Source organism: Eretmochelys imbricata, chromosome 1, assembly GCF_965152235.1.
Source record: "Eretmochelys imbricata isolate rEreImb1 chromosome 1, rEreImb1.hap1, whole genome shotgun sequence".
Lineage (NCBI taxonomy): Eukaryota > Metazoa > Chordata > Testudines > Cheloniidae > Eretmochelys > Eretmochelys imbricata.
In genome coordinates this window covers 235,574,251-235,598,516 of record NC_135572.1, presented here as the reverse complement: position 1 = coordinate 235,598,516, position 24,266 = coordinate 235,574,251, and the positions used below count along the sequence as shown (strand labels likewise).

At 42.0% G+C, this 24,266-nt stretch overlaps 1 protein-coding gene across 4 annotated transcripts in view; it reads left to right on the top strand.

Moving 5' to 3' along the window:
- ARHGAP8 (Rho GTPase activating protein 8) overlaps window positions 1-24,266 on the top strand; it is a 302,432-nt gene that overhangs the window by 54,858 nt on the left and 223,308 nt on the right. For 2 of the 4 annotated variants that reach the window (XM_077825721.1, XM_077825730.1), the window contains exons 3-4: window positions 3,291-3,544; window positions 20,871-20,951. In XM_077825721.1, coding sequence (XP_077681847.1) covers window positions 3,414-3,544; window positions 20,871-20,951 — 212 coding nt within the window. In that variant the 5' untranslated portion in view covers window positions 3,291-3,413. The remainder of the gene's footprint in view (window positions 1-3,290; window positions 3,545-20,870; window positions 20,952-24,266) is intronic. The other 2 variants (XM_077825740.1, XM_077825749.1) reach the window with 1 other exon arrangement.

Sequence of the window (24,266 nt, the reverse complement as noted above, 5' to 3'; positions counted from 1 at the left end):
TGTGTGATCTTGGGCTTTCCCCTGTGTGCTTAATTTTAAATGGGTATAATACATTTTGCCTAATTCCCAGGGGCTTTCAGGCAGAATTAGGACTTGTCTACATGGGGCTGTTAGTGAAGTAAACTAGGAGGTTAATTTAAAGCACACTAGCTACTCTGTTTTTACACCAGGTAGACAAGCCCTTAGTTAGTGCTTATAAAGTGATTGAGCTCTGTGACTGAAAGTGCCATGTAAGTGCTAAATACCTTTCTGTTGTTATGAATGTAGGCAATCTTCATTGAAAGCAAAGTAGCTTATCTGTAAATCAACATTTGATCAGGTGGAGGCATAGATTCCATGTTAGTGGGAGGGAGAAGGAGTGTAAACAAAGCCTGCCCACTTCTACTGAACAGAGAAAACTGTAGTGGAAGTAGAAATGATTCTCATCCCTTGTGGTTTGCTTTGTGTGTAACACAGACTTTGAATGTAGTATTCAAAAGCAGAGGCCAGTTATTGAGACTGTTGGATAGAAGTGAGTGCAGTTCAGCTATTGATGTGGAATTTGAAGTTACAGAATGAGAGCTGTTTTCCTTCTGTTAGCAAGTTTCCAAGGTTTAGTGTGATGCTGGGTACTGCTTTTTTCAGCAGCACTTCCTCTGGGCAGTTGAAAACATATCACAAGCACTCAGATTACTTAAGTGGGCAAGTGGAGCATTCAAAGGAAGAAAAGCAATTGAGAGAGGAGTTTTAAAATGATCATTGCATTAAAAGAATTGCTAATAGCTAATATACAGGCATAACCAATGTGCAGTTGCAAGCTTTCTTGTGCTGTCAAGAAAGGAGAAGGAACTAAAATTCCAAGAAAGATTTAATCCACATTTTGTAAAACCTATCAAATTCACAGCAGGTGAGAAGCGGTAAATGTTTGCCTCCAAAGGAGATTAGAAACTGAAACAAGGCAGAATTATATTAGCACAGATTAACCGGGTTATCAGATAGTCATTTAATTAAACAGAGTAAATCCTTGCTTAGCTGAACCACCTCACCAGAAAAACTCACCTTAATACAAATTATGTTTCCCAATTTCCCTCTTTGTTCATCTAGATAAATCAAATGTCCTTCACCCTATTTGAACAAACAGGGTTCTGATTTATCTGTTTTAGGTCACTGATTTATATGCTGTAGAAGCTATCTCATTGTTTAGAATTCAGTGATATACTGTTGTGGGTGTTTTCCTTTTGCTTCCTTGTACATGGTGAATTGTTTGTTTGTTCCAAACGTTTAAACCCCTCAAACAGAGTAGAAATAACCAAGTCTTTGTACAAAGGTAGGTTAGATTTAGATCTTTGTCTTAAATGAATTTTTCTGTTTTATACATTATGATGCCCTTCTCCCATACATCAAGTATTTTGGGTGGGAGGGGCAGCCAACAGAAAATTAAACCCAGTCTTCGCTTGACCATTAATATTAGCCCAAGATAAAATGTGTTTTTTTTCCTTGTGATATCTGATCAACGCCCCCTCCCCCCACAAACAATATGCAAAAAGCTGAGTCAAATTTCAGGCAGGGGCAGGGCGGAGAAGGAATAAATAAATTCAGATTTTGACAGCGCTTACAAATGACTGATTCAGATACGGCATCTGTGAATTTCAAAATCTGTTTTCACTCCTCTAACTTATATTAATTTGTTATTAAAGACATACATATACTTAGGTATGGCAGAATTTGAAGGATAATATCAATGTTTATTTTTAAGCATTTTTTCTCTTTTTATTGTTTACAGTTGTAGGAAATTATGGGTGGGGGTGTCAGACAATGGGCAGGGCAGGCAATAATTATTTAATGACAGTAGACATTAAGATTCAGAAAGTTAATGTTTGTAACCGGTAAAACACAGATTGTCAACATCACACATCAAAATATGCAAAGTAAATATCCTTAAATCAAACTCTAAGTTCTCAAGTAGCATTTTTCTTCTGTACATTTTGATAAGTATCGATGGAACTATTTTTTCATCAGTTTACGTGTGTATGGTGAAATTGATGTTTACTGACATTTGATAATAAAAATCGAATCCTTCCAAGCCTACATATACTCTAAATGTATTCACAGATCTAGGCAGCTGACATTCATATACAAGAAAAACAAATGAAACAAATAATTATAAATGTTCTGTGCAATTTTATCCCACAAGAAGGTCCAAATTCTGATACCCTTATGCTGAATAGTATCTTACTCTGCGAGTAGTCCTTTTGGTTTAAGTTGGGCTGTTTGATGAGTAATCTGTTACTAACATGAATCTGGCCCCAAGTGTTGTCTAATCATGCTCACCTGATGCATGTCCAACCTGATGCTGTATTACAAGCTATTTTCTTTATAGAAATCTTGTTACAAAGGTCCGTCAGTACTTAACTGATAATGAAAACATTTGTGATTTGAAACAAAATCTTGGTGCAACAAGTCAGACATTGGCTAGGATCTTCCAGCATCATTTTCATAAATATTACAGTGTCAGAGAGAGCAGGATGTTCATCCCTTTGAAGATAACTGAACTGGGGCTTTTGTTGAGACTAGTCATGCCCCGGATTGTGAAGGTGTTATTTCAGTTTAAAAAAATTAAGAAATCCCAAATAGTTAATTCTCATGTTCACTTTATTTATCCTCTGAAGTTCCTCAAAATGAAAGCACCAGTTTCTACTTTTTGGTCTGTATTCATTTTTCTTTCTTTTTTTTAATACTCTCTCTCTTGTGGCTTATCAGATGCTTTCAGCTTAAACAGCCTCTGAGGCAAACAGTAGGTTTGTGCCGTGTGTGTGTGTGTGCGCGTGAATATGTGTGTGTAAGTATTGTAACGTGGCGGGGCATAGGCAGTTATGAAACTTTCCAATAAAGGCTCAGTGCGTCAGTATTGGTTGGTTGTTGTTTTTTTCCATTGCCCTCTGATTTCATTTCCAGTTATGAGTGAAGAGAGAGGGCTGGGGGGAAAAACCTCAAAAAACCAGTTGACTGAGGAAAGAAGCAATTCCCATGACAGGTGGAGTATGCAGCATGTTGAATGAGACTCTTCATTTTTGGTGCACAGGGGCTGGGGGAAGGGGAAATCTTTCCACTTTGGGCAGCTGCTGGTTTAAAGGGGATGTAGCAAACTGTTAAAGCAGCAGCAAGAAGTTTGGCTTTAATTTTTTTAAAGGACTGGAGAAATTATTAACCACGGTTTATGACATCACAGTTGATCTGATTAAAGGTTTGTTTTCTTGCTGGCAGAGGTGTGCTCTGTAGAGACTGGTTCTCTCTTCTTTTTTTTTTTTAAGTTTCTTTTTTGAACAACAAACGGAGAGAACTGCTCGCATTGCTGCTGCTGCTCCAGCTGCGCTTGTGTGTGTGTAAAAAGGATGGTGTATCTGTAGCTGCCACGCACAAACACACATTTGACCATGAGGACTCTTCGCAGGTTGAAGTTCATGAGTTCGCCCAGCCTCAGTGATCTGGGCAAGAGAGAGCAGGCAGCCTTGGATGAGCGGGGGACCCAGCAGCGACGGGCCTGCTCCAACGCTACCTGGAACAGGTAAGGTCTTGCTCGATGCACTTCCTCACCTGGAGCCTCTAAGCTCTCCGACAGCAGCTGGCATGATTAATTCCACAATTACCCTCTCTTTGTTTCACAGTCTGGGATAGTTTGTTCCTAACCGTACTTTATTTCAGGAATGTAACAACACATTGGCTTCTGCATTAATGTATTACTAAACGTGTCTCTGGTTACATGTAACAGACAGAAGCAACTCTTTGAGGCTGCTATTAACCTTTCTCTGAATGCTGACAGAAAAATAGACTTGCCTTCCTGAAGATGGTTCAACCTATTCTGACCGGCAGGAACTTTTTTCAAAGCACCAACATACAAATATGTTCTTACACCTTGCTAGACATTTTAGTTCAAGGTTGATCTGGTTTTGTTTAAAAGTGTCTCTCTGTATATTCTGCTTTGCTGTGCTTTCTGTATGTTTTGGAAGGGGGAAAATAATCCATCAGGTTTACTTTTTTTTGTGTGTGATTTCTATGTCTATCGCTGTTTGTCAAAATATATAGCGGAACATTTTCAAGTAACTTAGGGGAACATTTTCCAAAGTGAGTGACTTAGGCATTTGAGAACCTAAGTCTCATTGACTTTAATTGAGACATTGACTGCTAGGTGCCTAAGGCGCAGATTTTTAAAGGTGTTTAGGTGCCTAACTCCCATTAAAATCAAAGTGCCTAAACACCTTTTAAAAAGCTGGCCTTAAGTCAATTTTTTGAAAATGGGACTTAGGCGCTTTTGGAAAATGTTACTGATAGGTATTTTTAAAAGCACTAAGATATATTTACAGCAAGATAAAAATCACTGGAGCGTCCAGGAGAACCAATTTCCTAATAGGATTGTGTCATTGTGCAAAAAAGATTCCAAAAAAAATCACATCTATCACTATGACTGTGCTTCGATCCATCCTTTGTTAAGTGCGAGCAGCTTGTTAGGCATTGTAACAATACAAGACGCGAAGGAGACACTGTCCCAGCCCTGAGAAGCTTGCATCTTAAATAACACGAGCATGCACAGGGAGACCCAGATGAGGGTGTTAATTCAAGATCTGATACTGCCACCCTTATCAAGGTTACTTCACTTGGCCCGTTGTCCCACGGGAAACAGTAAGGCTATTTGCAGAGTAAAATACTGCTTGGTGTAAGTAAGGGTTGCAGAATAGGGTCCTCGGAACTTTTTCATAATGGTGTGCTGACAGCTTTCACTGGCAGGGATTAGCATTTATGGGACTCCTGGGAGAAGTGAGTTGTCAGGACGGATTTGAAAGGAGAGGGGGTGGCTGCCTGGCCTAGTTGGATAGGGAGGGTTTAGGGGATGGTATGGAAGGGGACTTGTGGTGCTGCATGAGCACTGAGAAAAGGCAAATCTGTTCACATTTGCTGTCTCTGCTGTTGGTGCAAAACACAATCCAAGAACTGGTCAGTTAAGATGGGGTCATATATTTATTTATTTATTTATTTTTGAATTTGGAAAAGGTGGGTACAGTTATGACCAAGGGGTATTTGCCATCTGTGGGTGGGAGACTTGTTAGATCTCTTGTGCATTTAATCAGTCACGCATCATGTATTGTTTAACCATGCATGTGTGAGTAATTGCTTGACTGGTTTGTGAACTCAGTGACCGACCTTTCGTTTTTGCCATGAGTCATCTTTCCCTTAGCTGTGAATACACTGGCATCCTGAACTTCCATAGCATGCATCTTTGAAATCCCTCTGGAGAAGCCAGTGGAGATGCTGCTTTGTAAGACCCACACTGCTTAATTCTGCAGAGTGAGCATCTGTGTATGTGTGCCAAGGTGCTCTGAAGTCGTGATAAATATTACAAAACATGAGTGATTTTTAGAGATTGCAGCCTACGTGCAGGCTCTGCATTTCATAGTAAATAATAGAAGGCCCTCTCTGCAGCAAAGCAAGGGGATAAACGTAGCTTTTTCTTGCAACTTAATGCACCTCATATCCTGTCTTGGCTTTAAGGATCTCAGTACCTTAGCAGATACTCTACACACTCTGTAAAATTTATCTTCATAATTTCATCTCAGGACAGTTGAGGCTTCAGTAATGGGTTAGCTATTCATACTCTGAAACAATTCTCTGAAATCTGGTTAAGATTTTCAGATGTGACCAAAAAAAAATGCAAGATTTTGAAAAGCGACCTGTGCCTTTGGGTGACTCAAAGTGTAGGTGCCCAACCCGAGACACTTTAAAAAGGGGCCTGATTTTCAGAGTGCAGGTGTTCAGCACTCTCTGCAACGCAGGACTCAGGAACTTTTTTAAGGCATCTCCAGTTGGGCACTTAAGGTTTGGGTCACCCAGAATAACTGGTTACTTTTGAAAACCTTTGCCATGCATGTGTTTTGTTTGTTTAGTTCCTTGGGTTTGGTTTGGTTTTCTGTAAAACAAAAGTGCCTTGTTTAACAAAAGCATTTCTAAGTACTGTCCTCAGACATTATCCTTTGGCTTACGGAAAGGTACTGCCTTCCTTATAGGAGAACGATTTCTGCTATTTCAATCAGTGAACTATTAAACATTCTTACTAATCAGGGAAGTGATAGGAAGCACCAGAAATGCCTTCCATTTTCATCAAGCCAGAATCTATTATGGTTAAACATTAGCTGCCATTTCCCCCTTAACTTTAGCATCTGTGCCTGGGTGGCAATTTGTGGGTGTGTGTGTTTGCAAGAGGCTATGAGCCTGATTCAGTAAAGCTGATGCAGGGAGGTGTGAAATACAACCCCTCAGAATGCCCCTGCTCCAGCCAAACCCATTGCTCAAGAGAGGATACTCATCCTTTGGGAGGACAGGCAATGACCCTGACTCTGCCCTGTGTCAGAGTACTGTGGGAGGCCACATTTAGTTTTCCCAAGGTTCTCTATAAGCTTTGCCAGTGGGAGCTTCAGAAGAGAGCCACTCAAGTCAGTGCTCTCTCTAGTCATCCTCCCCGCAGACCATTTTCTGGCTGTGTCACCCACTTTTGAGCCCATGCTGCCTGCTCCAGAAGTAGAGTTTTGGCTACTTCATGTGCCAAAATGAACTGTCCGGCAAAATGTCCTTCATTAAGTCTTCTATGTTGATATCCGCTTAAACCCTTGGGATTGTATTTTTGACAGGGTGAATTCTGCCCTTTGTAGCTAGGTGAGGGCAAATTACAGGAGACTGGTTCCATGTCTGTCATTGCCCAGCTCCCCGCTGGCACATTGCATTCCTAGCAAGGTTTCTTCCTCTGCAGGGATTTTCCTTCATCTCCGGAGCTACAGTACTGTAAAACAGCATGAAACTGTCAAATCAAATGGAAGTAAGGCACTGTTGAGCTTCTGCCTACTACTACGCAAACTGGACTTTGTGGGCACAGCCTCTTCTGTCCCTGCTTTCCCATGATCCCCAAAAGCAGTGTGTACCAACTCACCAGCCAGCCAACACATGTTAACTAGCAACTAGCAGCAGCATAATTGAACAATACAACTTCATGAGAGCTCACAAACTTTGCATTGGATTAAAATAATTTAGGTTCTTTTACAGGCATTGTCTTCAACTGCTTGTTTTCTGCTGCAGCAGTAAAGAGGGCTGAATACTGACTAAACAGATTGGACTGAGAAACCCAAGGTTTATAATCTTTATAATCTGATAGCCAAGGTGGGGCCCCTCTGAGGGCAAAGGAAATCCAAAGAGCGGTTTTCTTTATGACTTAGCTGGCATTGACTGCCTAATCAGTGGTTAATACTGGCTGGGTTCTGCTGTGGAAAAGCCTATCGTGAAATGACATACATTCTCCTTGGTGTTAGGAAAAAAAGGGAAAATGATGACAAGTTGAAGTAGGAGGTAGTGAATAAAATAAGCCAAAATATAAGGAGGAGGAGGAGATGTTTCTTACAATAATGAAATCAACAGTAAATCCAAGCTGAGAAACATTATTAGGAACAACCTGAATTAGTTTTTGCAGGAATATAGTATGCACAGTAGCTTGCCATTAAGTAGTGCTCTGTGGAGGGTGCAATGTTTCATCTTTAATTAAAAATCCCTGTCTTTTCAGATTACAGCAGGGCTTTACTAATGGAAGAAACCTTGAAATGTGTCAAACTGAAAGTACTGAGCTTTCAGTTTTGTTAGGACATTCTTCCCTTTCCCACATTGGCTAATTATTCAGATATACAGTATTTGTATTGACTTAGCTCCTTCTTCCCGGACCTTCTCAATGGGATCCCCTTAGAGAGAGAGTTTGGTTTGAACACAGGAACAAATGGGAGCCCAAAACTCCTTACTTCTACTCCTGACTCCAACACTAACTCTTTTTGTTTCAATTTGGGGAAGCTTCTTAACCCTCTGTGCCTCAGTTTCCCCATCTGCAAAATAGGGATAATAATGTTCATCTCCCTCACAAGTGGGTTTACAATTGATGCAGTTAATGAATGAATGGTTGTAAAGCACTTTGAAGACTTTCTGTTTAATAAATTCATTTATTTTCATTAAATGTTAGACTGAAATTAAGTTGTTTGTCAATGGGTGTTTGCAAATTGTTCCCTTTGAGCACAATTTTCAGAAGTACCAAAGTGACTTAGAAGCTCAAAAGTGATTTATGCACTTAGAAGCTTAAGTCCCCTTGACTTTTAGTGAGATTCACATGGTACTGTTTTTGTTCACTGATTGTTTAACTGGAACTTTTTGAACACGAGAATTACAAATAGCAATTACCGAATACTTGGGTGTACTCTCTCATACCCTTCTTTGCATATGAATTCGGTATTCATTTACAGACTAGCAATTGCCTAAAAATGTGCACAAACAAAAACTTATTTACACACCTTTGTTTGGAAATATAAAGTGAAAAGGTGGTGGTCAAAATGAACAGGTGGTCAAATTTCAAACTAAAGTTAATCAATAGAGTTGGATGAGAAATAGTTTTCCCGTCTGTGAATGTTTTCAAGAGTTTGACCTTTTTTCCTGTATCGAATCAGGATGAAAACTAGAAATCCTGAAAATATTCAAAACCTGAAAAACCAGTTTTATTTTGAGTCAATCAAAATTTTTTTTTTCTTTTTTTTTTTTACAATTTCTAAATATTTCATTTTCAGTTTGACCATTTTTTCTTTGGTTCACCTTTTTTTCAGACTAATTAGTTTAAATTTGGAAACAAAAAGTTGTGTAATACCAGAAATTTCTCAACCTTTTTTCCAGTCAGAAAATTTGGTAAACCCGACCCTGTTGTACAGAGTTTCACTTGTGATGAATTGGCATTTTTCAACAAAAAACATAATTCACTGGAAAAATTCCTGACCAGCTCTGTTTGTGCGCCCAGGTTTGCAATAGTTCCTCAGCTCGACATACAGCTTTTGCCCATTGGAAAGAGAGGTATTTAATCTTAACTACATCTGGTTTTAAAACAATACAAATTTTAAATTTAGGATGATATTTTCAGATTTGCTGAGCACCCATTGAATCAATGGGCAGCTGTGGGTGCTCAACAACTCTGAGAATAAATCCTGTCCTGTCGGATAGCCATTCAACAGCACAAGTGAAATGAGTTTGTTTGGTCTCAGGCTAGTTACACCATGGCCTGGAGTCCATATCTTTTAAAAAAAACATCCCTTCTGCCTTGGTGCTAATTACAATGCTGGTTAGGAGCATCCGCAGAGACTCAAACAACGAATAGGCTAGAATGATACTCTTAACCGCTTTGGGGTCCCTTTACTTTAAGGCATAGTGTTGGGGAAGCCAACCCTGCTCTTGTTTAATAAGAGATTAGTTCATCCCTAGTTACAGAATACCAACTGCCATAGCCTTGCCTTTCTGAGGAAATTGATTGGGCAAACAGTAGAACATAGGTGCTCTCCAGGTGAGAGGTGGAAGGTCCACTCAGCTGATTTCACCATTCTTCTTGTGGGTTCATTCTCCCTTTCAGTTAGTGTTCTTTTGACATTCTACTGCAGACTGTGGTAACTGTGGGATGTATAAATGTGAGAGCTTAGTGCAGCCTTTGGCAAGTCTCCCAAACAGGTCAGCATGGGCTTCCTGTCAAAAACATTCCTATCTTCAGCAGCTCACAGCTATGCTGCTTCTTTGCCTCTTGTGATAGGTCTTCACTGCCATGGTGTATTTGAATGTGTTAATCCTCAGGAAATGCTTGATTAGTCTTTTGTTTTGGATATAAATAATTTTAAATTGTCACAGGAGCTTATCTTGAAAAAGCGACAGGTGGACAGCTTTGGAGAGCTATGTTACACTATCTTTAAATTCACCTTCATGTTTCATTTCTTATACTACAGTGTCTTTTTACACATGCATATACTTTTGCGTGTAGGTCAGCTTCAGATTGTGTTTTTAATATATTAACAAAGGCTAGGGCATTAGGGTAAATATTTGTGTTTTCAGCATAGAATGTAATCTCCAAACTATGGAGAAACCAGTAACAAGTAAATTTCTGTCTGGTTACTTGCATGCTTACCTGCATTGCATATCCACCTATTAAACCCAACGAGTGACCTAGATTTGGTGTTCTCCAGCCTTTTCATTCATTTTGTGTGACCATGTCTATACTCTAGGTGCTACAGTAGCACAGCTCTGTAGCTAAGCCTCTGTAGCACCATAGGAAGCGGTTTTTCTGTCACTGTAGGTAATCTGCCTCTTCAGATGGCAGTGGTTACACTGATGGAAACATTGTCAGCCTTGCATGTCTGTTTCAGGGCTTAGGTCAGCATAATTGTGGTGCTCAGGACTGTGAATTTTTCACACCCTGAGTTCCACAGCTATGTCGATATAACTTCTCAAGTATAGACTTGTCCCAAGAAAGAGCCCTGCTCACTGGCCTGAACCCTCTTTTTTCTCAGCCCTCTCTCCCAAATCCCACTGCTGGATTCACGAACTGTTTGATTCTGCAGATACAGGAAGGGCTCTTTAAACCATTGGTGGCTCATCATGACTCACAGTTTGAGGCAACAGTGACTTAGGCTAATTAGTCTGGTACTTCACAGAAGTCAGTTAGCAGTTGAAGAGAGAGAGAACGCAATCCTCCTGCTTGTACCCAGATTAGACAGTGCTACGCCACCACACTAGTTTACAGCGCCCCACATATAACACTGGGAGGCTTTCAGTTCTTGCTGCAGTGCTGCGTGTTCTGAAAAACGAGCTGCTTGCGCTGATTCAATCCTGTCATGAAAATAGCTTAAGCTTTTTAGGGACTCAGGATGTCTTCTCCCCTACTGCAGTCTTGACTTGGGCACATTACAAGTTTCTACTCTTCTCTTAGGTAACTGGAAACCTCAATCCACCGATCCCCTAACACACAAGCACTTTCACAGTTCTGGACACATTACTGTTCCTGTATTCTGTGTCCTCTGTCCACATCCAGCACTCCTCGGGGGCAGGAACCTAGCCCTCCACCCCAGCTGTCATGGCATAGGAGTGTCAGGTGGGGGACTCAATGAAGAGAAGTTCACCCAATGAATTGTCTGTCTTTTCAGAAGCAGGAGAGAGAATCTGGAGCAGGGGAGACAGGTGATCAAATGGCTATGCAGAGGGAGTGCAGATCTCCTTTAACTAGCCATGGCTCACCCACAATTGGAGGAGCCAGTTCAGACTTCCCAGCTCCTGAGCTTCTTGTGATGTGGATACTTTTGTCCATTACGAACTGAACTGAGATCATCAACTTATGTCACATAGGTCACCAAACGCCTATCAGATGGTAAAGACTTAGTCCTTACCAGCCTGGATTTCATTCATACTGATGACCAGCTGTGTGCGTGTGTGTGTGTGAAGCTGAAGTAAATTGCAATAGTCAGTGGAGCTACACTGATTTACACCAGCTGAGGAACTGTCCCATCAATCCATATGTATGTGCTGTCTTTCCGAAACTGTGCAACCCCCTGCAGGGTAAGGATAGGTGCTGACTCCGTGGGTGCTCTGGGGCTGTAGCACCCATGAAAAAAAATAGTGGGTGCTCAGCACCCACCAGCCACCCGCCAATCAGCTGTTCTGTGGGCCCCACTGATCAGCTCTTCCCCCCTCCCACCCAGCACCTGCTGCCCACCACCAATCAGCTGTTCAGCGGTGGGCGGGAGGCGCTGGGGGCAGGGGCGGAGTGTGAGTGGGAAGAGGCAGAGTGAAGGTAGGGTCTTGGGGGAAGGGGTGGAGTGGGGGCGGGGCCCCGGGGCCCGGAGAAAGCTGAAAGTCGATGCCTGTGAGTGTAAGTAAATGGTTGGATTTTTTTACTTCGTGTGGTGCTCAGATACACCCACGCGCATATGTGTGTGCACGTATACTCACACATACTACACACCTTTCTTGCACCCCATTCTCCCACTACACGACACATGAAACCACTTTGAAGTTAAAGGGAGTTGCTTGTATTCTGAAGGAGAAGAATCAGTCCATGAGCAGTTGTGATGTATGAGAGAGAAGAAGCCACATCTTTGTACCTCGACACTTGGAGTGCATCAGTAGACTAAAACGGTTTTGAACTTGTACATGCAGTAGTATAAACAAGTGGGTTCTCATCTGAAGATTACAGCATTATTCAGCATTGGGGAGTTTATCTGTACACAGCAAGTGCACAGGTGGTTCAAGAAACAGATGGATTTTGTTGTCTTTTTTTGGGGACTGTGGTTTGGGTTCTTCCTCTGCTTTGCTCTTGTAAATATTTTATTTACAGTCCCAAAATATTATATATATCTAAGTTTAGTGCATGACAAAACATGATAATGGCTTTACAAAGTACCAAAAATGAAAATTGTGTGTAGCATTGTGTACTATTCTATGGATAATAGCATTTGGCATTGACTTGTGAGGATGGCAGTCATGTTGCAAGGATGAGATAGCAGACAGTCATGAAAGTCATTAGCTAGAACCAAAGAGGATCTTATGTGCCGTTGTGCCAATGGCTCATGGGCCTGTCTGGCTTTGTATGTATCCCATTACCAAACTTCTGATGCATGCAGTTTGCCCGTATTTTGTATTCTTAATGAATTTCATATTATTGCTAAAAGCATAACCATTGCTTGACGACACTTGCAGTTCAGTATTGGCAATGTGTAAGTGACCAAATAACCAACCGTAGCCAAATTTATTGTCTAAAGTCAAAGCAGAACTATACAGAAAGGAATGAGTTAATAGCACACCAATCCTTCTGAGAAGCTTGTTTCTCGCAGCATGCAGTTCATCTTACACAGAAGGTGTGCTTTGAAATATGTATTCAAAACCACCTCCTTTTATACTAGACCTATTTACAAGTTAGAGGTCTTTCTGTGCACATTACTGAGTTCTAACGCACCAATCTGTATTAGTCCAGTACCTTTCCGATCTCTTGTTTTCTTCCTGGTGCTATCAGCCTGTAACAGTACCTCCCAAGCTTGTACCAGTGCAAAACATTCATGTATCTTGTCTTTGCCAGATTTTGTATTTCCCAGTGCCAAAGCTGACTTCAGCGTTGCAGGGTATTGTGGGATACATATCTCTTGATATAAGTAACCAGATCTGTGGAAAAAGTATGATACCATTCAGTTAGCGTAACTTTCAAACACCTGTATCTGCAGTGTAGCCCTGTCAGTCCCAGGATATTAAAGAGACAAGGTGGGTGAGGTAATATCTTTTACTGGACAAACTTCAGTTGGTGAGAGAGACAAACTTTCAAGCCACGCAGAGCTCTTCAGGTCTGGGAAAGGTACTTAGGCTATGTCTACATTGGCAGTTTTGTCGCTCAGGGGTGTGAAAAAACACCCCTCTGAATGCCAGAACTTCTAGCGATGAAAAGCGCCGGTGTGGATAGTGTCCCTCGTTGGGGGTGGTTTCATTTTGTCGATAAAGAGCAGCCACACAGCGCACCTTACAGTGGTGCAGCTGCAGCGGCACAGCTGCGCCATTGTAAGGTGTGCTGTGTAGACGTAGCCTGCGAGTGTCACCGCTAAATACAAGATGGAACTGATTGTTTATCATAAGTCATTAGCACTTACTATATTGTTACCCAAGTGGAACGTAAGTGGTGCGTAGTCCTTATGCTACTCTTGCACAGACTGAACTTTACCCTGTAATGACAATAAGTACTGATACTTAGCAGATCGTGGGCAACATTAAAATTCAGAATTTTCTGCTTTACAGTGATGGCAGAATCTTCTGTTCTAAAGATGCTACAGTCACTGCAGGTACCTGGCAAGGAATGTTGAATTATTTTTCTTAAATTTCAACTTTGTGATGTTATGTGCAAGGTGCTCAGGGCAATATCAGTGAATGTATGCATGCTTCAGAGACAGGTATGTCATAAAAGGGATTGAGGAATACATTTTATAAAGCATTTCCAATTTAGGTTGAACTGTTAAAATGTGAGCTGAGATTACTCCAGTATAGCGGCATTTTACGTAAACTGAATGACATAGATTACAATATAAAACCCCCTGAGGATCTGCACAGGTACATGGGTCCACCCAAGTGGAACAGCTTGTAAGATCAGGATCTCTCTGAGTAGAAACAGCATCCTTTCTCTGCCGGAGAAAGTTGAGCCAGTTTAACTAAGTGTGATTTTAAACCAATTTAGAAAGCCGGTGCAACCCCCATGGGACACTCAGAGTTTGATTTAAACCAGGTTTATTTCAGGTTAGCTTAAGTCACTTATGAACACAAATTGCCACAAACGCACGTAAGCCACTCTCAAACTGACATGAATGCCCACACAGCCTTTTTTACCTGTTTAAATAAATTGGTTTAAAATCACGCCTCTAATTAAACTTGTGTGACTTTCTTGTGTCGACAAGGCCTAAGCGTTCTGTTCAGTGTCATTAATTAGGGCTTGCAGAACTTTTAGAAGAGAAATAAAGTTTAAAAAGATTAATATAATAATGGAAGAAAATGAGGACACAAATACATTGAAAAAACACCACAACTTACATATTGACTGGGGTAAAGTTTTCAAAAGTGCTTAGGTCCTATTTTAAAAGGTGACAGAGGCTTACATTTGTCAGCAAAACATAGTTAACACTGCTTGTTGGGGGTGGTTTAATTATGCCAGCGGGAGAGCAGCTACATAGGAGACCTTCCAGTGATGCAGCTGTCCCGCTGTAAGGTCCGTAGAGATAGCGGTAGTCATTTAGAAATCTAATGGCTTGTCTGGTATAGCTAGAAATTGACTGGCATAGCTAAAGCGGAATAACTACTGCTCTCTAGCTATGTTGGTATAACTCCTCTGTGGGGACACTCAGAACACTTCACAAACAGCAACTCAGTCTACAGATAATAGCCCAGGTTAGGAGTGGCCTCCATGCAGTCACTCAAAGGCAAACAAAATCTTCTCCCTTGAGCAACTACACAGGGTAGCTGTCCCTGTGCTCCCTGCATTCTGGCACTATTCACTCTTGCTCCCTGCCAGGAAGCAGGACTATTAAAAAAAAAAAAGGGGTCAGCCCCCTCACCAAGCTCACAGAGCAAAGCCAGTGTACTCCAGAGGGAGCAATCTGCTCCATTTGATGGATGGAGCAGGTTGTACTCCCTTCAGTGCAAGGAAGAATGCTGGCAGACTGTCTCTGGTACTTCTCCTGGGGTGGAGGAGGGGGCAGTATCTTAAAAGCCACAATCTGTGTCTGTCAATGTTTGTTGAGAGTCTTGCTCCATTTGAGAGAGCACCCTCTGTGGAGTAATAGACCTGCTGAGAGTCTGGATAGAAAAGCCTCCCCCTCATTCAGACAAGATCTCCGAAGCGAGAGAGAGAGGGAGAGCTGTAGCGGTAGCAGATTTTTGCCGCAGAGAACATTCCAGAGTACATTTCCGAACCAGAAGAGTGTGTAGAGAGTGCTGGTTTTATTCACTACATTAATTGAACCTCACATCTTACTCCTAATATTAAACATGGCCACGTTGCTTCACTGTGTGCTAGGGACATTTGGCTACCAATTTTCAAATGATTGTAAATTGAGTGTCTGTTCAAGCCAGCCAAGATCAACTGTATTGGATTATTAATGCGTACGTGCGAGGAGAATTCAAACAAGGGGTACTTAACATCTTGAAAATGTCATCAAATGAATAGCAGAGGGAGAGAGAGGGTGTTGTTTTCTGTTTTGGTCGGCTTATACATTTCTGCATGGCTGGATCATATGCTCACTATCCCTAACACACCACTTTTATTTTCCTTTCCCCATGCTGATGAGGCCAGAGATGTTTAGCTGTAGGTCTCTTCACTGTTAAACACTCTGGCTGTCTCTCTACTATGAAAGTGAACCAGAGTTTGAGAGTGGTTGCCAAATCTCCTTCCTCCCAGTGCTTCACACTCAGCCCACACTCAAAGTGTTTGTCTTGTGGTGGACTTGACTTCTACACAGGGTCAACCATGCTTAGTACCCAGTAGTAGTGCCCTACCAAATTCACGGCCATGAAAAACGCATCACGGACCATGAACTCTGGTCTCCTACCCACGAAATCTGTCTTTTGTGTGCTTTTACCCTATACTATACAGATTTCTTGGGGGTTCTGACCCAAAGGGGAAATGCAGGGGGGTCACAAGATTATTTTAGGGGGGTCCTGGTATTGCCCCTCTTACTTCTACCCTAACTTCACAGTTGGGCAACCAGAGAGCAGAAAGCAGCGCCCTGCCAGCAGCAGCATAGAAGTAAGGGTGGCAACACCATACCATGCCACTCTTACTTCTGCGCTGCTGCCTTCAGAGCTGGACGGCCGGACAGTGGCAGCTGGTGACTGAGGGCCCAGCAGCACAGAAGTAAAGGTGGCAATACCAGACCAGGCCATCCTTACTGCTGCGCTCGCTGCTGCTGCTGCCAATGGCTCTGCCTTCAGAGCTGGGCTCCCTGCCAGCAGCCACCGCTCTCCAGTTGCTCAGCTCTGACAGCAGTGCCACCAGCAGCAGCAGTGCAGAAGTAAGAGTAGCAGTACCAGCTCCCCTCGCTCCCCCCCCCCCCGCAATAACCTTGCAACCCCCTCACAACTCCTTTTTTGGGTCAGGACCCCTATAATTATAACACCTTGAAATTTCAGATTTAAATAGCTGATATCATGAAATTTATGATTTTTAAAATCCTGTGACCATGAAATTGAGCAAAATGGACCGTGAATTTGGAAGGGCCCTACTCACTGGAGCAAAATATCTGAGATATTTTCTAGACTTTCTCCAGTAGTACGTGTATCTCTCTCCACTTGCTGCAACAGGTGTTGAACTCTGTTGGCCCAGTCCACACCAGTAGAGTAACCGTTTTCAACACCAATTTTGGGGGAAAGAAGATATCCCCAAAACCCGATTTTGATGTCTGCTATCAAACATGGCTCATTTTTCTGGTGCAGAAGCAGCTGGTACTGGAGCCTTTTAAACCATGTAAAGGAACCAAGCACAAGCTTCACAAGGCAATGAGCCTCCTTGTTTACTAGCTTGTCAAATACAAACTAGCACACTTAGGCTAGGCAGATTTGATCCAAACTTTACATTCTAGAACTCAGAAACTTGTCATTTTTCCATTGTACCAGATACACTGTAGTGTGACCTGAAGGAAAATCAGCTGCAGAGCTCTAAAAAAAACATGCTTGCTAAGTCAGTGGTAAAACCAGAAACACAGGGTGGAGGTGTGTGTGGTGGTGTTTTCAGTTTTCTCAAAATCTTTTCCATCAGGTATTCTAAGGGTGAAATTCAACTCCGTGACCTACAGTGGTGGTCTGTTAGTACCACTGTGGATCTCTATTGCTATTCTGCACATTCTGTGTGCAGAAATGTCAGTGGGAGTTTGGCATGTAGAATAGAGATGCACTCTGCAGATTAGGGAGGAAAATTCAGCCTTGTGTTTTCAGACAAGATGTGAGGCTTTTTGCCTGGTGCAAAATCAAACAGAAAGAGTTTCACTTTGTAGTTAGTAATTCCTTTTTTGCTTGGTAGGGTTAAGAAAGAAGAAAAGTGACACAGTGACAATTTCGAAGAGCCTGTTCCATAACCACAATAATCATGTGCTCTTATAATAATACTCAGCTCTTACATTGCATTTTATATCCACTGATCTTAAAGCACTTAAAGTGGGCAAGTATCATTACCCCCACTTTAAATATGAGGAAACTGGGGCCCAGAAGCTAGCCAACATCACACAGTGGTAGATCCAGAAATAGAACCCAGCTCTCGTGACTCACAGTTAAATGTCCTATCCACTGGGCCAGAATACTTCTCGAAGGAGAAGTGTGCTACTAAAATCCTTCCTTTTTCCTCCCTGCAAAGGGAACTGAACTGTTCAGACACGTTTTTTTCTGCCAGGGTAACACTAATGTGTATGCATATTTTTCTGTCTGTGTTGGAAGTGATTACTCTTGGTGTATTTTTCATTTTTAAAGATAAACTGAGAGAGTTGCAGTTGAATTTAAAACCCTGGAGCTATGTCAATTTACATCAGTTTAGAATTTTATATTTCTTTACTTGTGTTACTTTCATTGTTAAAAATGAAATAAGTGTTGTAATCTCATTAACATTTTGCCATTAATCCTATCTGTTCATATTGTGCATTTGTATCCATCTAGAGCAGTGGTTCCCAAACTTGTGCTGCCGCTTGTGCAGGGAAATCCCCTTTGTTTACCTGCCGCCCCTTGCCACTTCCAGCAGCTCCCATTGGCCTGGAGCAGCGAACTGCGGCCACTGGGAGCCACGATCGGCCAAACCTGCAGACACAGCAGGAAAACAAACCGGCCCGGCCCGCCAGGGGCTTCCCCTGAACAAGCAGCGGAACAAGTTTGGGAACCACTGCTCTAGAGAATTAAACTAACCTCGTCACTTTCATTTTTATTCAGCCTTTAGTTTAATTTAACCAGCCAAGTCACTTCCAGTTTGTGACTCTCTTGCTGTAGCACAGTGCTGCAATGTTTGGGTGGCAAAATTTAAAAATAGTTGGAAGAAGACATAACTATCCAGGCTGTGTGCAGGAAACTTCCTCCCGCTCTTGCGCAGCTGCCTGAAGGCTATCTACAATAGCATTTGCTGTGTGTCCCAGTCTCTAGGGAGGGCAGGGACTGTTCCCGTCTGCTCTCCCCACCCCCAGGAGTAGGTTCCCCAAAAGAGGACAGGGAATGGTGGGGATGAGTCAGGCTCATAATCCACCTCTCCCATGACTCCTCTTCACCCGAACCAATGCATAAAGCAGGGTTGGGGTGATGGGGGTGGGGAAAGCAATCTTCTCCTTAGGATGGAGCATATGAGTACACAGAGACACCCCTGTTGTGCAGAGATTCCCCAGAAGAGACTGTATGCCTGAAGTATAGTCTCCCCAGTGTTCCTCCTGGGATAAAGCTGCTTGGGGCAGAGATGTAAATGCCACAGACTGGACCGACATACATTTATTATTTTAACCAAAATATTTTCATGAGTGAAGAGCCGCTTTTCTCTCCATGTTAAACTGATAAGGAGAGCCTTCTGTGGGCAGCACAAACAGTCACCTTAGTAAGAATGACTCTATTAGGGAAAATGGTGTCAAACTGTTGTGGAATCATGTGGCAAAACAACAGGAGTAGCAGCTGATAGATATAAAGTCCATCTACATTTTGAGCTGGAGGTATAATGCCCAGCTCAGGAAGGCATATTTGTGCTAGCTCTGATCTAGCAGTGTGCTAGAAATAGAAGTGTAGCTGCAGTGGTGTGAGCGACAGGAGGGGCTAGCTGCCCCACATACAATCCTGTCTGAGACACTCGGTACGTACTCAAGTGGCTAGCCCCTCCCGCTGCTTGTGGTGCCATGGTTGCGCTCTATTTTTAGTGCACTAGCTCAATCAGAGCTAGCACAGGTATGTCTACCCAAGCTGGACATTACAGCTCCAGCTCGAAGGATAGACATACTATTTGAGTTAACTTTTCAGCTTTGTCCTCAGAAACAAATTCTTTAAATTGTGATGCATGCCTCATCGCATCAGACTCAATCTGAACCCTTTATGTATTTCAGGACTGTGCTGGAGTCTGATCCTTATTCCTCTGAGGGCAGGTCTACTCATAAAACACTGCATCGGCACAGCTGCGCTGCTGTAATACTTTAATGAAGATGCTCAACACTGACAGGAGAGAGCTGTCCCGTCAGCATAGTTAATCCATCTCCATGAGAGGTGGTAGCTGTGTTGGCGGGAGAAGCCTTCCTGTTGACAGAGCACTGTCTATACCGGGGGTTAGGTCGGTGTAATTATGTTGCTCAGAGGTATTTGTTTTTCACACCCCTAAGCGACGTAGTTATATCAAAGTAATTCTGTAGGGTAGACCTGTCCTGAGTAACCCTTATGTGTGGAGGCCTCTTAAAGTCAGTGGGATTCCTAAGCATCACTAGTGGGAGTAAGGGCTGCCAGATGAGGCCCATAGTGTTTTGCAAATTTTCAGATCAGCCCTTCAAATTTGGGCAGTCATGAAAATTATGATAGGTGGCAGCCTTAAGCAGTGTGAATAAATGTTAAGTGCCCACTTACACTTCTAGGCTGAGCTTAGTGAATTTGAAGGTTTCTGCTTTGTGCGCAGTCGATGTTGATCACAGCAGAAACACACAGGCAACATTGACAGTCTCTAAACAGCCTTTGCGTACAAGAGAAGTACAAGTGGAATTAAGAGTGGGTGCTGAGCAGGAATTATACCTGTACCTGGTTCATCACTATCTCTGTTGATGGCTAACTTCCATAAACATTAAATATCCCCTATTTTTTTTCAACTGGTTTTCCTCTACCTGGGGCAGGAGCATAAATCTTGGGGTGGGGCAAGTAGCAATGAATTGGTCTGTGTTACTGATGCTTTTCTGTCATAGTACTGTTATTTTTCTTAAGAAAAATGAATGAGAGATGTCCAGTAAAATTAGCCAAAAACACATCAAAGAGAGAACAGGCCATATTTTTTTCTCTGAAAGTCTTTGAAAGCTCTAAGCATTCTTGTGACTTGAGTAAATATATTCTAGTGAAATAACATTATATTTATGGTCTGAACTTTGCTTTATGTTTACTCTTAAACTACTGATTATTGGTAAAGGAATCAAATAACCATAGTTTAAAAATATATATATATATATCAATAATACATAGATACCATCACCTAAATTATAGTAATATATTTCCTCTGTGATGGGGCCTCTATTCTTGTGATTAAAATATATAGGCTTATATCTTCAAAAGTGTCCAGTGATTTTGGGTACCTTAGTTTTTGGGTGCTCATATTGAGACTTCTTAAGGGCCCTGATTTTCAGAAAGGCCATCTGCCTCTGGAAATCAGGCCCCTTTAAAGTGTCTCAAGTTCAATACCAAACATCACTAGTCACTTTAGGCCATGAGGTCTCTGGGAACTGACGTACAGCTTATCGTGGATGTGGTTACATTTCCAACGTATGAGTAATGACTCGTTTCCTAATTTCTGCTTGCAGTATCCATAATGGAGTAATAGCAGTGTTCCAACGTAAAGGGCTCCCAGACCATGAACTTTACAACCTCAACGAAGGAGTTAGGTGAGTAACACAATCAGTGAGAGAGACGTTGCAGCAGAGTTTTTAGCTGCTGTTGTTGGCTAGTGATCATTGCTGACGACTTCCACAGTGAGGCCTTCTTTCTTCAGTTGTTTGTGTTGGAACTGATAAAGAATATCATTAATCTGTCCCTACTGGTTAGGTGTTGGTTCCTGGTCAGCTGTATTTACTGCAGGACTCTTGTCTGCACATCAGAGGGAAAAACTAAATGTAGTGACCTGCCTGTGTCATGGAAACAAATACAGTCCTGTCTCAACCAGTTTGTAGCAGTCTAGATGACATTTAGAAAACCAGAGTGTAAATCCAGAGCAACTGTGTTAAACCGTAGTGGAAAGAAAAGGAGTACTTGTGGCACCTTAGAGACTAACCAATTTATTTGAGCATAAGCTTTTGTGAGCTATAGCTCACTTCACTGGATGCATAAAGTGGAAAATACTAAAGTGGAATTTTCCACTTTATGCATCCAGTGAAGTGAGCTGTAGCTCACGAAAGCTTATGCTCAAATAAATTTGTTAGTCTCTAAGGTGCCACAAGTACTCCTTTTCTTTTTGTGAATACAGACCAACACGGCTGCTACTCTGAAACCCTTAGTGGAGTTACTCTTGATGTGCTCCCTTATACCTGGGACCAGAATTGGGTCCATGGTTTTCTTTTAACAGCAGGTTGACTATTAATAATTAGTTTATTGATAAACCTGCTTCATATGTTTTGCTCAATTGATCATTCATTTTGATGTACTTGCGGGAGAACAGTTGCTGATGATTCATACCTGAGCTGATTGAGGGCACATTGCAAAATCTAGACCAAAAGCTTCTATCATAAACAACACATCAGCAGGTCAAAACTTGTGGTGTAAAATATTGCATACTGTTGCTTAGAGGTTGGAAATTCCAGTCATGGTAGCATCCTCAGGGCTCCTGACCATTTGGAAATTGTTCCCATGGCTGCGGCAAAACACAGTCCAAAATTATCATCAGTTTCAGGAAATGTGTAGACCTTTCCTTTGTGAGGCTGTATGGTGCCTTTAAGGCACTAATTTGTGTTGGGGGTTTGTGGAGACCAGTAGGAGCTCCAGGAGTAATACAGAGCAAGCATGGCCATTGGGCCACCCCGTAAGAGGATGTAGTGTATACTGGCTGGGGCAAGAGGGGCAAGTGTAGCACCAGCCTCTGCACGCATCCCTCAAGATGGCTAGCAGGATTATCCTCACACAGTCCATCAGTGTGAGTAAGTGCAATGTGGTGCCTGGCCATTGCAGGAAAGGGCGGGGGATGAAAAGTAGGAATGATTCACTGCACATCCATCCAGTGTACATGCAGAGTCTGCTCCATGGATCTGTAGAGTCACCAAGCATAGTCCAGTTTAGTCTTGCATAGCAAGAGCTTTCCTGCAGGGTTCACTTGTCAGAAAAAATTAACAGATTAAAAAGCCATGGTTGGGCTAAAACCCAGCTAGCCTCTTCACTCTTATTTAGAGGTTTGCTTCCTCTTAGACGCCAAGTTAGGTTGACCATCTTCTAACAGCAATCCTCCTTTTCTGTGACTATCCTGGAATTGTTTTTTACAAAGCTCCTTATATGCCCAATGTTCCTTCATAAAAACACGGTTGTGAGGGGAGTATAAGTGGCTTGGAGGGTTGTGCAGGGATCAGGAATATCTGTATCAAGAGGAAGCATTTGTACAAACGCCAACTGCTAGACAGTCTCTTAAGCAGATTAGGACACATTTGTGCACACGGCAGCAGCAGCTGTCTCTCCTGAACTGTCCACTTTCTGACTTAACTATATTTTTCTACTGCACGTCGTCAATACGCAGTTTCTGAATCCTTGTGACTATTTAAAATGAGAACTTCTTCTTTTTTCAAATTTAGTTAAGCACAATGAGGACTATTTGCATGCCTTGGTTCAAAGTTCATACGTCAGATATTATTGCTGTAGCTGTGTCCAAAAATTGAAATTAATATTATTCTGAAGTGGGGAAAATGTAATCACCCTCTCACAACTCAGACATCGCTGCATTTTTCCCCCCCCACACAAAAAATATTTAGGCAAAGCCCGCGCCTGGAAAATTTCCCTTCAGATGCTGTATTTTCTTCACAGTTACAGGATAATAAGAGAAGTTATTTTCCAACTATAAATAATGCAGGTTCTACTGGCAATTATTGTAATTAAATCATGGAAAGAATTGAGTAGCATCATAACATAAATATTAATATGTGGGGAAATAAGTTACGCCTACAGCATTTGTGCATCTTCCTGTTGACTCCCAAACCCGTGGGTGTGTTTGTGCACATGAGTACTTACATGTGGCATAATCTGTTTTGTACATGCATGTGAAGGTTTTCTGTGTACACACAAATATCAGATCCTCAGCCTATTTAAATTTGTGTAGGACCATTTCCTTCAGTGGAGCTACGTTGATTTACACCAGATGAGGATCTGGCTCATAAAATGTATGGGTACCACTTCATGTTTGAAAGTTTGACGCAAGTGTCACTGGATAGGCCTTTCTTCCTTCTTTCCCACCTACCCTTTTCTTCCTCCTCCTTTCTCAGGGAAGATGCAGAAAACATCACAATGGATCAAGGTGATTTTTTAATAAATACAACATACAGTTGTAATAAGATACATGTCTTCTCTGAAGTATTAGGGCTTGTAATTAATACAATTTGAATAAGATATATTTTTGCAACATTAGATCTCGCACACCAACATGGAAATATTTTCCCTTTAGTTCAGTATGTAAAATTTCTGTTCTCCATGATTTGCAGTTTTCCCTCGCCAAAATCACCATTACATTTGACACTGATTGGTCTCTGGGTTGGCAGTCTTGGCAGACCATGTAGCAAGTTACTAGCAGAACCAGAACTAGAATCCAGGTCTCCTGGTCCCACATTGTAAACCTTGGTTCTCAATCTTTTCCATACTGTGATCCCCTTTTCCATACATCCTGGGACTCCCCATCCTATTCAGCAATATGGGAAGAACTGGGTAGGTCTGACTGCCCTCCCCCTCCCCCAGATCCAAACTTGCCCCCTTCTGATCTGGGGTTTTGTTTTGGGTCAGCTGCACAAAATAAAAGTTGTTGGGGTTACAAATGAAATGCACGCTATGGTGATAAAGCAGATGGTTCACCAAGTTAAGTAGCTATAGCTATGAGTGCAAATACATTCCAAGAAAATGATAATCAAACCCAATAGTGTTCTGAACCCTGAATACTGCTATTAAAGAACCATAGAGGGCCTGGCTTCATTTATACCAAAGCTCCGTTCCACCACCATGGAAGTGTAAAGATGCCT